The 17,282-nt window shown below is 42.1% G+C and overlaps 1 protein-coding gene across 3 annotated transcripts in view; it reads right to left on the reverse strand.

The window, feature by feature from the left end:
- Window positions 1-16,807, reverse strand: part of afg2a (AFG2 AAA ATPase homolog A) — an 87,532-nt gene extending 70,725 nt beyond the window's left edge. For all 3 annotated transcript variants that reach the window (XR_003297185.1, XM_026330895.1, XM_026330896.2), the window contains exons 1-11: window positions 16,596-16,807; window positions 15,870-15,994; window positions 15,480-15,637; window positions 14,727-14,785; window positions 13,828-14,475; window positions 13,573-13,702; window positions 13,367-13,423; window positions 12,919-13,042; window positions 11,823-11,924; window positions 11,367-11,520; window positions 1,527-1,681 (exon numbers count right to left, since the gene is read on the reverse strand). Coding sequence is in view for 2 of the 3 variants with exons in the window: in XM_026330895.1 (XP_026186680.1) it covers window positions 1,527-1,681; window positions 11,367-11,520; window positions 11,823-11,924; window positions 12,919-13,042; window positions 13,367-13,423; window positions 13,573-13,702; window positions 13,828-14,475; window positions 14,727-14,785; window positions 15,480-15,637; window positions 15,870-15,994; window positions 16,596-16,758 (1,875 nt within the window). In the remaining variant the exon portion in view is untranslated. The remainder of the gene's footprint in view (window positions 1-1,526; window positions 1,682-11,366; window positions 11,521-11,822; window positions 11,925-12,918; window positions 13,043-13,366; window positions 13,424-13,572; window positions 13,703-13,827; window positions 14,476-14,726; window positions 14,786-15,479; window positions 15,638-15,869; window positions 15,995-16,595) is intronic.
- Between the last annotated feature and the right edge of the window lie 475 nt (window positions 16,808-17,282).

The raw sequence follows: 17,282 nt of genomic DNA on the forward strand, positions 1-17,282 counted from the left end.
TCCAAACTCACTGCTCTCTCTTGTTTCCAGGAACCGGCCGCAAGGACCGAGCGTCTCTGGGTGAGCTCAGTGCAGAGTGTTGAGAGAGAGAGAAGAGGAGAGGAGAGGCAGGAGGGGGTGAAGGGATAGGAAGGACATTTCTTCTTCTCCTCTTACTCTTTTTTTTGTTTTTTTTTTTTGGTTGCTGGCTATAACCGTCAGCGACCCGATCTGCTTTCAATTACCGGTAGAGGATGATGTTAGCCCTCTTCCTGTCCGTTATGTCTTGCACATGCAAAGTCCAAAACATCCTGGAGTCTCACCACTGTCCTCTCATCTTTCCTTCCCCTCCCTCCCCCCATTTCACTCCCTCTTTATCCATTTACCGAGAGCAAAGTGATTCATCTCCATTGCAGAGGAGGGTTAGATGGCCAAGGGGTCATTTCCAGTCTTCCTCAGCCTGACCCCATCCTTTAAGTGTTGGTGATTCAGTGGTTAGTGGTCCAAGAAGTAGTTAAGGGATGTTCTGAATGTGCATTAGAGGTAAAAAGGAGACATGGTTGCTATGGATGAGTTTTTACTTGTGGTGAAAAGTGGTGACGTTTTCGGGTTATAAATTTGCTTCGTACTGTAAATGAATCAAAAGGCCGTATGGGGTAAAGTCTGATTCCTCTTGGGGCCATTGCAAGGCTAAATTACAAACGCTGATTACAAACATAGGATCCAATACAGATTCTGTCAGTAAAGATGATGCCATAAACCAGGCAGGCATGTGAAGGGAGGGTCTCTACAATCTACGCGTCTCTTGATTGTTTTTTTTTTTATTTTTTCTTACGTGACTTGAGTTCTCTATGACATGTAGCACGCAGCTCCAGTTGAAATGGGACCAAATAGTCCTCCTTTCTTCTCGCTCTTGTTTTCCTACAGGCTGGGGAACATTCCAGGACTCAGGCTGACTGTATCTCAAGCTGAGATGGAGACGCTCACTCACTCTTTTCTCTTTAAGTCACTGTTTACCTGCTTTAGCAAGACATCAGTTATTGGTGGCAGAAAGCTGTGGCCAAGTCTTTGTCCTCTGCATTGTTGCTTCTTTAGGTGGTCGCCCTATTAAATGTATGTATTAGTTAGCTACTGCATCATCAGCAAGTCTGCTCGGGTAGTCTGCTCATGTTGCAACTCACTTAAGAAGTGGATTGTGCGATTCTTGTGATACTGTGATGCTGCTAATATGCATATTCTACTTGTTTACAATGCGTACATCTTTTGAAGAGCTGGATTCCTTGAATTCCTCTTCTCTTTTTTTTGCCTCTATTTTTGCTCCGTCACTTTTCTAATTGTCACTGAACGGTCAAACTAAATTTGCAGTTGTTACCAAACTTTCTCCAGAACGTGAGTGTAAAGGACATTTCTTTGAATGCTCACTAACTGTGCAAACCAAATTATGTTGACAGCTTTAAACAGAGAAAGAGCAGGTGCACAAATGAGCAGAAAGCATGAATGAATGAAAGCAAGAGGCAGGGATTGGTAATCGACAGAGCTTACAGTACCTTGGGGACATCGATAGCAACCTCCCTCATGGCGCTGGGCTTCACAATGGACATGGCCCACTGCAGGTCTTGTAGGGTGACTGTCACTGTCCCCATCAACTGCTGGTCTGATGGTTGGTGGGAGCTTCTCAGTGCTTGCTTTAGTGCATGCAAACCTGTAGAAATAAAACATATGAATAAATTCAGACCTTAGCAAACATTTAGGAAGAACTAATATAGCTATGTCATGGCTTATAGAGATGGAAAGAATCAGTGTTGAAGTATATATTTAAAAAAGTGCCAAAGGACAGGTAAATCTTAAACAACAAAAGACTGTGATTTGAGGCATAAAAGGGATGTGAAGCTGGTGTTTGGTTGCCTGAAAAATGCTAGGGCTTGAGGGTTTTCATTCCAAACCCACATGCGCTCAGTCCAACTTTTCACTCACAACATTCAGGCTTGTACATGCTTCTGATGATACACACCTAGCAAATGTAAATCTCAAAATGAACGCTAATTCCCCCTTTGATGGAGAAAATAATTGGAATGACTGGGTAGAAAAGAGAGGAGGCCGAAGGGAAGGGAAGTGTAATTGAAGTGCTTAAGGTTTGAATAACCTCAGTTCTTCTTCTGCATCTCAACGACAATAAAACAGCAAAACAAACAGTGACGTGTCAATATAAAGAAGGAGTCTTTGTTAGGCCTTGCAGAGGGCTCACAGCAAATTGATCCTGGCACACACAGCTCTGAAATATACAAAAGTGATGAATGAGTACACACATACAACATATTCTTTAAAGAGCAGAAGGCATGTGCAGTTATTCACATGAAAGTTTATCAAGCGTGCATGCTCTTCCTGCATCATGCTAGCAGAAATGCAAGACTGAGCAGTCGGTATACTCGGTGGGAGGCCCGTCCCTGCAGAGGTGAAACATCTGTCTGATGTTTTACTTAAAGGAGCCATATTTTAGCATATTTGTTTCTTATCTGTGATATGAAAATGTCAGATTTCCACAGAGAGACGTGTGTATCAGGGTCATAGCTACACAGAAACGTAATTCCTGAATCCGACCACAGTGACAGCGAAGAGGATGTTCTCTTGTTTTCGTGCCTTATTATGGTCAAAATAAAAGGACAACTTTTGGATGTGCTGGTCATCACAGGAGGCTGCTAACATCCACAACTCTGCTGAGAACACCAGGCAAGTGCACACATCTTTTTCTGCTTGTAATTTCCTTCAATTTATGTTGTCGTATAAGTAGATCTGGATGCAATACTGCATGCAATCATCACTGAATAGGCAGAGAAGAATGTGTGAGAAAGATTAAAAAAAAAAAAAAAAAAATGCACGGCTACAACAACACAGAAATACACCATGTGCACATCAGCTTGCACCCAGCTGTGCACATTTAACCCCTACAGGTGGCAGGAAGGATATTCTGTGCCTGAACAACACACTAAATGTGAGCAATGATTAGTAGTTACAAAACCAACCCACAACCACGTTTCTAACTCCAGAGTTGGGTAACAGTACATTAGACAACTATTTCCAATGCACATGTGTACATATCACACAGACACACACACAGACACACACACATAAACTCCTGGCTTCCTCTTCTGAGCTAAAGAGGGGGCTCTGGGCAGGAGTTGAGGTGGTGAGTGCTGGAGGGGAACGGACGTGGTCCAGGGCTGGGGGCGAGGGAGCAGACAAGAGGGGATTTACGATCAGACAAGACTGCATCCTGTTTATATTTTCCAGGACCCATCCGACTAGACGAGGGACAGACAGACAGAGGAAGAGAGAGGAAGAAAAGAAGGAGAAACACAATTAATGCAAGCAGGTTTATATTCCATGAGTACACCACGTTGAGGTCAATCTGTTCCCCAGTCCTGGCTCTCAGTGTGTGATGTCTTTCACTCTCCCCGTCCACCCGCCCTTCTTCTTGCTCTCAATCCCCAGAGGTCTAAACATCCCATTATTCCACCTGGCTGTTGCTTCAGCTCTTCATCTGAATTAATGCTTCAGATCGGGGCTGCTTAGACTGCACAAAAACATCTGGCCAGAGTGGAAGGGACGAGGCAAGACAGGACAGGATGTGGAAGGAAGCCGGAGCGAGGAGGGAGATGAGAAGCACCAGCCACAACACCATATGCACTAAACCCAAACCATCAGCCGCCTGCCCTGTGAAGGTGGAGGGCCTCAGGCTCCTCTACGACTAGTTATTGAGCTTTCCATGCAACAGAAATTAAACTTATCAGCAAAAAATATATATGCACTTAAAATGTTTATATCATATCGGTGAATGTTAATAAAATGGTTTCTAAATCAAGATAGAAAAACTGAAAAACTTTACAAACACAAAAACACATGCGGCTTGATATGAAAGAGGACTAGCATGTGTAGGTCTTCTGCAAAGGGAAGATGCATTATTAGAGTAAACATTTTTCATTGGCTTTTTCCATAACAACTTTGGTGCTGAAGTGTTGCATAGTATACAAAAAATATGTCTCGATTTAAATCCTTAATCCAGGGCCTAAGGTTTACAGTTTACTGCTCTATGCACAGACTGACAGCAGGTTTAAAGGGTCCAGTCAACTGCATGGCTGCACACAGGCCTCAAGGACTGAAAAGTGCAGCTGACAAATGTTTAATAAATATTTCACCAAGAATTATCTGAAAATGTCTAGAGTGAATCTAGCGCTTTGCCAGCACTAATGAAAAGGTTCACAGAGAAATAGTCTAACCAGAGGGAAACGAGGTTCATAAGCCGCAGAGCTGTGAGTCCAGCCTGGACACCCAGAGGGCAGCGGAAACTTGATTCAACGATGTGACTTTAACGTTTTGCTTTAGGGATTCTCTCTCCTGACTGCTCTTGGCTGACTCCAAGCACACATTTGGTTTAGTTATGAAAACATCCGATGGGAAGGGAGGAGGAAAAAAGAGGCAACACAACACAATTTAATCTGAACCTTATGTGGACTCATTTTCTTCTTTCTCTCTTGCACTCCGTTCCAAAATGCTTCAAAATTGCCAGAAAGCTAGTGGGAATTCAAGAGAAAAAGGGGCCCTGTAAATGTCCAAGAATGCACATTTGCAAAACATCACACCGGGGCCCAAGCTAGGTATGGAAGAGAGGGAAGAACTCATTTTACAGGGCTGAAGCTGGACGGGGAGTGCACAGGACAACGGTTATTTGTGGTATTTCCAACAGGAATGGTCTTCATTATGTGGGTCCTAAACAGACCTTACTCCAAAATCAAAACATTCTCTTCAGGGGTCAATTCCACTTCAAAACATTATCCTCAGTGACACTTCAGTTTGCGATGACACTGCAAGCAACTTCAAGAGAAGACACAAACCCTAATATCCTCACAGGCTTGGTCACAGACATGAAGTCTCATGGATCAATTGATTCATGACTCAAACTCTAGCAGAGGCCAAGGCATCTTGAAATGAGACAGTTATAAACTAACCACAACAAGTCTTAGCCTCTGCCCAAGTAATTATAAAGACACTGACACTTATTAGTAATGTATTAAATCCTTCACAGACGTTACTGCAATCCTAAATAACAGCCCTGCAACAAAGACTTCAGCACAGGGACAAGAGCCAGTTCCAGGAGTTTTTGATGGCTCTGTATTGGTAATGGATGCTCCAACTGTCAAAAACACCAAACCTAGCCAAATGATTGAAACAACAATGAACCACAGAGTGCACCACAGCCAGCAGCCTCAGTGAATAGTATGTCAACATGCATCAGCTAGTGATGTGATTGGACCTGATCTGGGTCAATTTCCCCCATTTCAGCAACACGTCTTAGTACAAAACTGCATTTTAACTGCAGTATTTTCTTCATAGTGTGTTTAAGAAGAGACACTTCAAATCCTGTCCAAACCTAGAGCCTGGACACTAAATGAACCCAGCAGGAACAGCATCAGCCAATCTTTGCTCATCACAGATATTTTGGTATTGGAACGTATGTCAGTGAGGAAGTAAGCAGCCACTGCACTACAGCAATGACAACGATACCTTTACAGTATTCAGACACATCATCTCTATTAGTTCTTCCACTGTTCTTGAAGGTAAAAAATGTAAGCAATCATTATTACATATATCTTGACTGAAAAACAATAATAGTGATGTACTGTGCAGCTGTATCATGTAGGACAACTGAACAAATGTGTGTTTCATTCATGCAAGTGCAAGTGAACTCAGAGCAACATCTGAGACCTGCCCTCAATTTCCAGGGAGGGAAAAAAGGTAATGAACGAATGGAGGTTACGTTCCAGTAGAAGACTTCAAAAGGGAAACCTCACAAAGCTCCATTGTCAGAAACAGCAGATCATCACCCACAGTCCAGGAAGGTGTGTCAAAAGGAGTCCATCTGCACCTCAACAGTGCATTCCACATTTCAACAAGGAGGGACCAGAACTGTGCGTTGTGCTGAACTGTACAGAGCTGCATCGAACACCCACAAGCTTAAGCCGCAGCTCTGCAGCGACGCAGTCCTCAGATGAATTGCGAAATACTTTGGGCATTACACTATTACAAAACCACAGGAACGTCTTCATTACTCGGCCGAGCTTCCGGAACAGTCTTTGCACCTGTATTTACAATACCCAACATCTGCTGCTGGAGCTGAAGCACCGTAATAATATGCACTCTTAAAGAGCACAAACACAGAGAGATGACAAAGACAAATACACATGCTCACACACATACATGGAGCAGAAAATGCTACATAACACACACAGACACACACACACACACACACAGACGTCATTGGGTAAAGGTAAATGCCTGGGTTGAGGAATACAAGCAGCACATTTCCAGATTTTATAAACAGAAGCCTCAAATAAACTTCACATGCTGATCCGACTGATATTTATGTGACCCATCCTGAAATTCCTGAAGTGTCTTTAAAAGGACAGACAAGTTGGAAAAAGGGCTTTATAAGGCGAGGCTGCTGCTGTAAACATCAGCGAGCATTTAGCACTGTTTGGCTCATTTATTCTTCCGCTGCAGAATTTATGTCAAACACAAAAAACACAGCTCATTTTTGCTGTAGTTTTTTCCTCCTCATCTCTACACAGTGGACTAACCTCATTTCCTGCATCTGTCAGTGAAGAAGATCAATAGTCGGTGTTAAGAACACTCAAGTACTGAGTATTTACGTTTGGAGGATTTGCACTAAGCACGTTAGCCAAATCACTTTGCACATTTACCAAGTAAATCATTTTGGCCGTTCAGTCTGAGATGGAGAAGTGGATGCAAAAGATCAAGCCTGATCTTTGTGGTCAAATAACAAGCTAACCAAAAAGCTTTCAGCTGACATGGAGCAGAGTTGTGCGTTTATTATTCCACGCAATCAATTTTACTGGCCCTTTTAGTTCCAGTGGGCTTCCCCTGTTTAGAGAGGGTTGTAAACAGTGGGTCCGGATGTGGCACAAACCAAACAAGCACACACACGCATACACGCTTTGACAAACATGCATATTCTCGCACGCACAAACACACACAGACAGACACACACAATTTGCACTGTTTAGTCTGTGGAAATGAGTCATCTGCTAGCACCAGGATCAGTTGAACAGCAACAGGATGACAGAGAGACACCCAGAGTATGTGAGGCTCCACGAGACCACAAGATAGCTCTCAATGCCACACAAAACACCTAGAGCGATTCATTATGAAAAGCTGTTTTGTATAATCTGCACTGGGCTTGGAACAGGGTCAACTGAGCATTTGTAGAAATAAGATTATAAGAAATCAGGGCCTATAGGGTTATATCAGAGCAAATCCTTTCAGGGATCTTGTGCAAAACCATAAATACAACACCCTCGGATGGCTGTCTCTGTACCTCTACATACTGCGTGCAGACAACAGCCAGCTGTGGCTCTGACTTACTAACATGTTAACAATAACCCTAGTCCACAAATTCTAATTGAATTTGTCTGTCTGCTTGTGACCTCTTGTCACAGGTCTGTGATCATTAAGCCACTGTAATGTTCAGAGGCTGTGTAACGATGGCTGTGTATTGTTTTCTGTATATACTGTAACTCACATGTTGGTCACCTGCGTCTTTACAAAGAACGTCCTCTGCCTGAATCAGACCTGGAGCTGCATTTGTGCAACTAACAACACAAGACTTGTACAATGGCTCGATCTATGTCGACCTGTCCAGTAACAGTGTGCGTGCTGAGACATGCCTGACGTAAAGCCCAGTCAGACGGACGTGACAAGGAGCTACATCGGTTTTTCTTCTGACTGACACGAAGCAGCAGCTCATCTTACTGTGTAAATCATCTGTCAACCAGCAAGAAACTATGATGAAAGCCATGTCCACTTCTGGCACAGTGAAGCTGCTGGAACATGTTCAGAGCAGGAGTGAAGGTCAGTATCCACAACTGAAGAAGACTAGAAGGACAGACGAACTTCAACTGTTATGAAGTTGAAATATAAATTTTGCTACAAACCTCAACAACCCCTGGGCATCAGTCTACAAGCAGCTATCTATGCTGAATGGATCTCAGTCTGCCCCCATGTTGGGACTACATTCACTGCTTCAGCTGAACAATGGAACGCACGGCCAGCAGAGGTCCTCACTGAAAACTCTCCTCCTGCAACACTGAGCAGGGATACAACAAGCAGTGGAAAATTTAAGATGTCTGTGTTTTACTGTGTTCCACTGCAAAACTTAACTAGCAAACAAAAAACTATGACAAAGACACAACGAGAGAACTTGTGCAATATATGAACTATGTGACAAGAGATTCAAAGATACATCAGGTATATTCATTGTTGGTTTAAGTCGCCGTATGGGATTGTCGTCAATCGATTAGAAAATCACCAGGCTAATGCATGCAAAAACTACAAAGACATCGCAGTTTAACACTGATTACACTGACTGCACATGGAGAAATTTTACTTCTAGTCTGGCACAGATCTGTATGTTCTTCAGGGAACAGGATGGACAACAAACTCTGATATTAAATCATTTTGAATTGGAGTCAGAATTTTTAGTTCATGCACAGTTATTTAAAATGTATTAAATTTAGGTAAACATGACTTAGGTAAACATGACGGTGCCTTGTCAATAGTAAGACACACTCCTGTATTTTAGCATTGACCCTGGATTCCCCTGATCAGTGCACATACGGTGAAGCACAGATTTTCCTAATCATTTGCGTGCTCAATGGGGGCTTAAACGGAAATTGAGGTGACCTTGATGAAACAGACTTTAGTGGATGAGGTATGAGCGTGCTGTTGCATTATATTACACTCAAGACTGGACAATCTGTGATCAACCGTAATTAAGAGCTGATTATATAACGCATCTGTCCTCAAGAAATTGTTTCTGGGGTTCAGCACAGCTCGACTGGACAAACAAACTCCTCCCTAATGACATCAAGATTTCCATCCATTCTTATCCACGGACAAACATGCACACACACAAAGAAATAAAAAAAAAAAACACACACACACACACACAAAAACAGCCACTAGGCCTTCTCATCTTTGCCTCTGCCTTTCTCCAGAGATGGAGGCTTATTCTCTGATGTATGAGGAGGCTGATTTTGTCCTAGAGGCCAAAAATAAACACCCCAACAAAACATGCTACTCGTGTGTGTGCGCATCTAAAGCCATGTGTGTGCGTTTCTGCAGCTGTGCAAGGTGAGGATCTTGTGCGTGAACTTAGCGTGTCACAGCCGTCGCAATATCGTACCAACATTTTTATTTTTCAGGAAGCAGCACAGGCTGTACATTCCTGCAGCGACTCATTGTTACCTGAGCAGCAGAAGGAAACAACTGCAGTTCCTACTTGTTGTGTTTCTTTGGCTTTTGTTCCTCTCAATGAAAGTATAAAAGGAAAAAACAGATCAACCTGTGGGTACATGTGTGTGTGTGGACTGTCTGGCTCAATGTGCTGTTTATGTGTGGTGGTAACAAGGATCCTCACACCTAAGTCAAAGTCACACACACACACTTTAGTCAAACTGTTTTGCTTTACACCTTGTATCAATAATTGGTCAATTATTGGTCAGATGTATGTTAAATTGGTAATGAAATGACGGACTCTAAAAGTCGTACACAGCATTTCATTCTTCAGCTTGACTGTTTGGGTTTTACAGCTCATGACTGTTCTCTAAAAATAAATAACCAGTGAGTAAACTAAAGAAAAAGTCTGTCATCTCAAACGTATCTTTGCTCAAGATACAAAACCTTTTGGAAGAGCAGAGAATTTTCACATTTGGATCATTAAACTGTTGATCATTAAATTTGTTCCGACATCCCATCATCTGGCTCACTCATACATTAATTTTAGTACATTAATTTTATATGAACACATGCTAAATACTACAACAGGTCTGCCTAAATAACCGAGGTATCTTAGATAAACAGATAACAGTAAGTGCTATTTGCTACACACATATTTATAGTTTGTACTGGAGCAGACCTCTAATGGCATCATATGTGGATGCAAGAAGATCTGGCAAACAACCTAAAGCCTTTATAGCTGTATTTGTACTTATTTTAACTCACTTGCTTTTTATTTGCATTTCAAGACTGAAAGATCCATCAGAAAAAAATAAAGAGAGCACAAAGCAAGGGCCTGTTTGTCTTGTGATTTGGGTTTGGAGATTTTTGTGGAAGCGAACAGAGTCAAACGGGGTTGGGGAGGTTGTTGTCTCCCTCCGGGGCGTGAGGAGGTTTTGCAGAAAGCACTGCCAGTCACGTCTGGCCCTCTGCGGACAGTAAATCACGCTCTTCAGCGGAGTGCTTCCACACAGCAGCCTTAGCTCCATCCTCAGATGGAAATGCAATACACCACATACCCCAGGCAATGGGACCACCCAGGATGCACACAGGGTCTCACACACACAGAAAGCAAACGTGCATGTGCTCGTGCATCACGCTCACAGCTGCAATCAAGCACCAGATAGATACATATAAGCCAAGATATTTATCCTGAGGATGTGAGGTGGATTGGTTTGTGGCGTTAAGGGTGAGGGGGCAGAGGAATTTCACAACAAGTGGTGGTTTCAGTGGTTTCAAACTCTCTGGGATACAGCTACCACAGAAACTCCTAACTTCCTCTTTGGCAAAAATCAAAGTATAGTTGATCTCTGTTGAAAGGGGCTGCAGGCCTGTCAGAGACCCCAAGAAAACATCGAAAAATAAAAAAAAATAAAAAATCTCCAAAAACTAATTTAGGAAAAAGTAAGTCACTAGAAATTGTGGTTTTGGAAAAGTACAAGCAGTGGTGGATTCGGGACAAAAGAGGGAAAATAATACGAGGCCTAAAATGCTAAATCTCAATAATAAACTGTTATTCGTATGCTATTTGTTTGTTGGTTGGATGCCTCAGCCCATGAGGCAAACCAAACTACTAAAAGATGGTGAGTGAACATTTTTCGGCCGGCTGCCATGTGCGACTTTGTTTTGGTTTCCCAAATTATGTTGGTTTCGGGAAGTGCAAAGAGGCAAGTGACGCAGCAGCAATGTTTCTCTACTGTTTGAGTAGCTGTGGATGTTTCCTCGGTTTCAGTGGCATTTTTATGATACAGATTTCATGACTTAATCACAATCTATGGCTGTGCATCTACTAACAATATCTGTCACAGTCTAGTAAATTTGAATGTGCCAGATTAAAACCTTTACTAAAGATATGATGTATTTACATGTTATTTATTACTGTTTCTTTGAAGGTGTGTTAAAAACAGAATAAGCTGTTACTTTGCTGGTTGAGACATTTTGTATGTGATTGAGCCCAGTGGATTTAAATAGGGGAGAAGATGTTTTAAATTTCAAAGCATTTCAACCTCCTTCGTGACAGCAGGACAGTGTTTACTTGCCTGCTTCTTTGCAAACAGCTGCAAGGTCTGCTCCTACATAACCATGAGCAGCATCCGCCAGCTGCATCAGCTCCTCAGTGGTGGCGCTGCATGGCACCAAACTCAGCTGCTTCTGCAAGATATCTGCACGCTCTGCTGCACCAGGAACTCCCACCTGCCAAAGACACAATCAACACAACAACAGATTGTACAGCAACATGATTTATTTATACGCTGAGTGATTGTGCTGGAATCTTTCAAGGAACTTTCAAAAACCATGAGCCAGCAGAGTACTTCACGACTTCTCCTCAGTAGTTTTCAATGACTGTACAGGCAAAGACAAAGTATCTTCAAGTGTTTATATTTTAAACACAGTGCTTTTTACCACATAGATTCACAACGAGCTAATACAGACTGTCTTTCCAAATTTGAGGCGATTTGCAACCCCCTCCTGCTATAGCGTCTGGTCGTACACACCTCCAGTTCCTTGTCGAAGCGTCCTGGCCGGCGTAGGGCAGGGTCGAGGGCATGGGGCCGGTTTGTGGCCCCCAGGACCAGCAGCTGACCTGAGTGACCCTCCTGCAAAGACATAACAGAAATTGTCAGATACTTAAGAAAGCATAAGAAAGCATAAACATGAAAACATTCACTTTTCTAGTGTTGATATGTGTTTTCAGTTGAGTTGTTCTCCCACTCAACCGTAGTGGCTCTGCAGCGGTTTTTCAAAATAATTAGAAATATAACAGATGATGAATGAATATCGACTGCTACGTTTCAAACACCCACTGCTAAAACATCTGTACTGGCTGTGAAATAACCACAGTAGAAGCAAACTCTTCCTCTTGAACCACCAGTATTAAATTTCCAGGCGCTAACTAAAACATCCTTGTATGAAACTTCATGACCACACACTTGTGATTCTATCCAATGGTCTTCAGCATTTCACTTTTACTTCTAAACCTCAGAGAATTCTTGACTCGTGTCTGACAGTAAACCTGCCTCAGTCCTGTGCTCTTCGGGGTGGTCTGCCTGCAAAATGAGGAATATTTTTTTGTACCTTTCGATAGAGTGGGGAGAACTGAAATAAAGAAAGAATGCTGAGGAGCAGGAAGTGCTTTCTACACATTCCACAAACCAACCAGCACTGAGGACCTTGGATCCTCCGGTTTGGAAAACAGACAGGAGCAGGGAGTTAGTTTAGCTGTGCAATATCACCAACCTTAGGTGATTTCTTTCCCAGGCTACCACTGGGCATGTGTGGAGAGCATTATCTTTTTTCCCCATCTGGCACTGAAAGAGCGTGCAGTGGACAAATGACACCCTAGAGATACAACCCACAATGTCTGAAGGGCCTCCAGCATGCAGTGATGGTTTTTGCATGAAAATCTGCATTTCCAATGAGGACGGAGCCACATTCTGCTGCTGAAAGCCAAGTGGCTGCTGCACCAGCTGCTGTTGGTCAGTGTAAATTCAGACAAACCTACTGCAACCATTCATCAAGAGAAAAGGTTACACAAAAAAAGCCCCGTCATCAGTTTAACCTGAGTATCGGGTTCCTCCTAAGGATACTTACTGATCCAATCCCGTCCATCAGAGTCAGGAGAGAAGCAACAACTCGTTTCTCCACCTCATTCTGAGCTCCCTCTCGCTTTGGACACAAAGCATCCAGCTCATCGATGAAGATGATTGCAGGTTGTCTATTAAAACCAAGAAAGAATGTCAGAAACGTTGAACAGCACTTCTCTGAAAAGTCTTTATAAAGAAACCAAAATAACCAACAAGTACCAAAAAAAAAAAAAAAAAAAATCACAAGCTGATGAAATTCTCACTACATTTTAAAGAAGGATAAACTGATTTTAGACTGTAAGCACCACATTTATATTCTCTTACTGCACAAATATGTATATCATTTGAACTACATATTAAACACATACAAAATAAACACATTAAAAGCAGGTCAACTAAGACATAAGTGTTTTCATATATTGGAAAAAAGTCTGAGTGATAGAATTGATGGGCACCTCTGAGAAGCTTCAGTAAAAATCTGCCTCAGCCTCGCCTCTGTTTCACCATAGAATCTGCAAAAATGGAAGATAACACATCATTTTAAGTGAATCCAACTACTTCGTTATTTAATCAGATCAAGTGCAAAGTTCAAAATAAAATGCCTCATATTTTCTACTGGGACAAAGAAGTGCTGAAGGGTTTTAGAGCAATATGATCATACTTGCTCATGATCTCTGGGCCATTGATCACCATCATGTGAGCGCCAACCTCGTTGGCTATGGCTCGTCCAATCATAGTCTTCCCAGTGCCTGGGGGACCATATAGCAGCACTCCTCGGGGAGGTGGGATCCCTGTACAGAAAACAGCCTGTTCATATTTCTGATGTCAGTGGAGACTGACTCATTTTACAGCACCATTATATAAATATTCAAACTCATCTTTTAATAAATGGCCTTTATCATATTTTTTGACTTACCATAGTTGGAGAACAGTTCAGGATGTTTCAGAGGAAGCTCAATGGTCTCTCTGATGGCATCCAACTGGCTGCTGAGCCCACCAATCATGCTGTATGTGACCTTTGACCTTTTAGCTTCTGCATCTGGATCGTCCTGCCCTGCTCCGTCTCTAAAACTGATTTTAGTGGAGCAGGAGAGGCAGTAGAAGGTGTCAGTACTCTGTGCACCACCAGGGGGAGCTGTGGGGATTTTCCCAGTCTGCTCTGTGTTGAGTGAGTTCTCCAGGCTGACAGCATCCTCCACTGTCAATCCTGCAGGAGGATTCTGGGAGATGTAGGAAGGACTGCATGGAGCAGGGGGCGAGGAGAGAGAAGGTAGGTGGATTGGTCGTCGTGGGGTGCTGGCTGCAGGACCCGGCTCTCCAGGTGTGCCTGGTGTTGTGTCGGTGTTACTTTCATCAACCGTGAGCAGGCTGAACTGCAGAGAAACGTCGGCTGATGTGGAGTCCAGCACAGAGTTTACCACAGGGGTCTCCTCTGTGTCAGGACCCAGTCCTGGTCTCTGGACTGTAACACCGTCCTCTCCTCGTACGCTCTCAACCCGGAGACTGCACGACCGGCCAAAGTAGGTCAGGGAGAGGACATTTCCTGGCAGAACGATGTTCCCAGCTGGCACAAAACAAACCAGGAGAGTTATTCCAGTGCAGCAGTAAGGCACTGGGGCCATCAGTAAGACAGTAAATAAAATACAATTCAAAACCAAACCCAGTGTTTGTCTCCCCCTTTTCTCCAGTGAAGTAAATGCACGTCTTGTCAACAAGAATAAGCTGCATGAATATTATGATGATAATAAAGAGAAAACAGTGAAATATAAAACAACGCAGCAGCATTCAGTGCATATGAGATATCAAATGACGTACCCAGAGATCTCAGGAAGAAGTTCTTGAACTCATCCGTCTGTACTGTGCTGTCTTTTGACCTGAATTAAAATTAGATGCATGTCAGAATAAACTTTGCACATTTGGAAAAGTCTGTAATCAAGTTATAGTGTACATGACAAACAATAACACTGAGATTAGAAAACTCTATAGAGACAACAGCATCATGCAAACAGGAGATATAGAGGGTATGACACATTTTAGCCATGAATGAATTTCATCCAGTAAAATTTACACAGCACAAAACTAGAATTAGAATTACTACAATATCACAATATCACAGCAAGTAACATAAAACCACATATGCATTAAATGAAAAGATATTTAATGGATAAATGAAACAGAAATAAAACACTTATTGGTTATTGATAATTGAACCGTAGCTGCTAAATATAACCAGCAGGTGGCGGCATTCACTTTGAATATAAAATAAAAAGCCCAGGCCACTTAGCAAATGTCCGATAGTTTTTAACAGATATAAAATTAGGACCTTCTTAAAAATATAACAACTTATTAAGGTATAACAAGAAAAGCTTACTATGGCAACATCCATTATTTTAGCAAAATTAAGTTGTATGATGTACAGTCCCAAGAACAGATGACGTCTTGTCACAACATCAAATGGTTAATAATAATAACGAGAAAATATGACAATATATTAATTGAAATACTGACTGTAAAGCTTTACTGTAGAATGGAGGCTTTTAGTTGGTCAGATAATCAGATCACCTTTACCTGCTGGATAAAACAAGCTCTTCAGCCTGAAGCACAGGACCTGTCAACGGGTGCAGCATCACTTCATCTCCAGACTTCACTCTCAGATTGTTCTGGGCACATTTCTGCAGACCAACTTTCCCACCAGGAAACACAGCAACTGGCCATCCCAAACACACCTGACAGAGGACAGAAGAAACACACAGGACCATTAAAGAGACTCAGAGCTGCACTGTTTCACAGCTGGCTAAAGACAGAAGGTCAGAGTTCAGAGGATAGAAACCATCCATGGACTAAAGGTTTAAGAACAGAAACACAAACCAACATCGCTCATTTATTACACGGAGCTGTAAGTAAACAATGCAACAAAATCCCTGCCATCTAAACGAATGAGAATAATGAAGATGATACCTCCTGTTGTCCAGCAGGACCCGTCAGCAGAACTGGTCTTCCGATGCACACACCGGCTGACTTCATTGAACTGAGGCTGAGCTGGGCTAAGGTTAATCTGCAGCTCTTGGGTGTTTTGTCATCAGCTGGGAGGAAGATTAACAGGAACATAACGTGACATTAGTATGTAAAAGCAATAAAACCAACTCAAATGAGTCTCATCTTCCTATTTCAAGTAAGGACAGGATAAATATATACACACGTGGACAAAACTGTTGGTACTCCTCCATTAAAAAAAGATAAAGCCACAACGGTCAGTGAAATAACTTGAAACTACTGACTCTATCATACTGTGTGGGTCAAACCACAGCAGCAGGTGGTATCAGGTTTGTGAGGAAACCTGCCACTTTCATTAGTTCAGTGCAATAAGCTCTGAAAAAAAGTAGTTTAAAAACCTTTAATTGTGAAGAGGCTAAACAACATCTCAGAAACCAGTGCTGCTAAAACCTAAAGCAGGCTGTGATATCTAACCTGTGCACATGTCAAATATGTTCTACACCCAAGGTACTTTAATAATATTTCATGAAAGGCCTGAATGAGCTACATCAGGCAGATTTATTGAAAGGCTTCAGTCTTTTTGGTATAAAAAGTCGGATTTATAAAAACCACCTTCACCTCAATCAGTGGCTCATTGCACCTTCAATGCATTTGCTAAACCCATGCAGCAAATTGCCAACGTTCAGTTACCTTTATCAATGAAATCGATGACAGTGAATGAGTTGATGTTTGCACTTTTGCACTTTGCGCCCCCGTGTCCAGAGGTTTGCAGACTCGAACCCTCCGTCTCTAAGAGCGAACCGTCCCCTTCACCCGCTTTTTTCGATTTGCTTTTATTTTTCTTGGAAGACATTTTAAGGCTGGAAAGCGTCTCCACGTGAAAGTGCCAACATGTGTAAACACGGAGCACTGTTGTAAACTTCCTGGTTAAAGTTCACGCCCGCCCCCCGGTTTACCGTAAAAACTCAAGTCTCCGCGTGAACTTTTATATCGGATGTTATCCTTTTTGTATTCAAGCCACACACATGGATTTCTTCTTTAAAAATACAATAATTAAAAAAATGTTGATTTTATTTGATTTTAAGTGTTACCTATAATATCTATTAAATTATCTCCTAAACGTTAATCGGAATTCCATAAAAAAAACACATATTTTAAGGTTTTTTTTATTGTTATCGTCAAATACAAGCACACTATTCACTATGGTTAAAGATGTGACCAACACTACTAAGTTAAGACCACATATTCGGCGAATAGATAATATGTCAGGGAGCGATATTTATTATTATCTATTGTTATTTTGATGATAACTTCTTTACGGCTGAAAACAAACTTGAGGAAAGCACGTCAAAGAGTCAGAACAAATATCAATCCAGT

The sequence above is a fragment of the Mastacembelus armatus genome, chromosome 10, assembly GCF_900324485.2.
Source record: "Mastacembelus armatus chromosome 10, fMasArm1.2, whole genome shotgun sequence".
NCBI classification, from domain to species: Eukaryota; Metazoa; Chordata; class Actinopteri; order Synbranchiformes; family Mastacembelidae; genus Mastacembelus; species Mastacembelus armatus.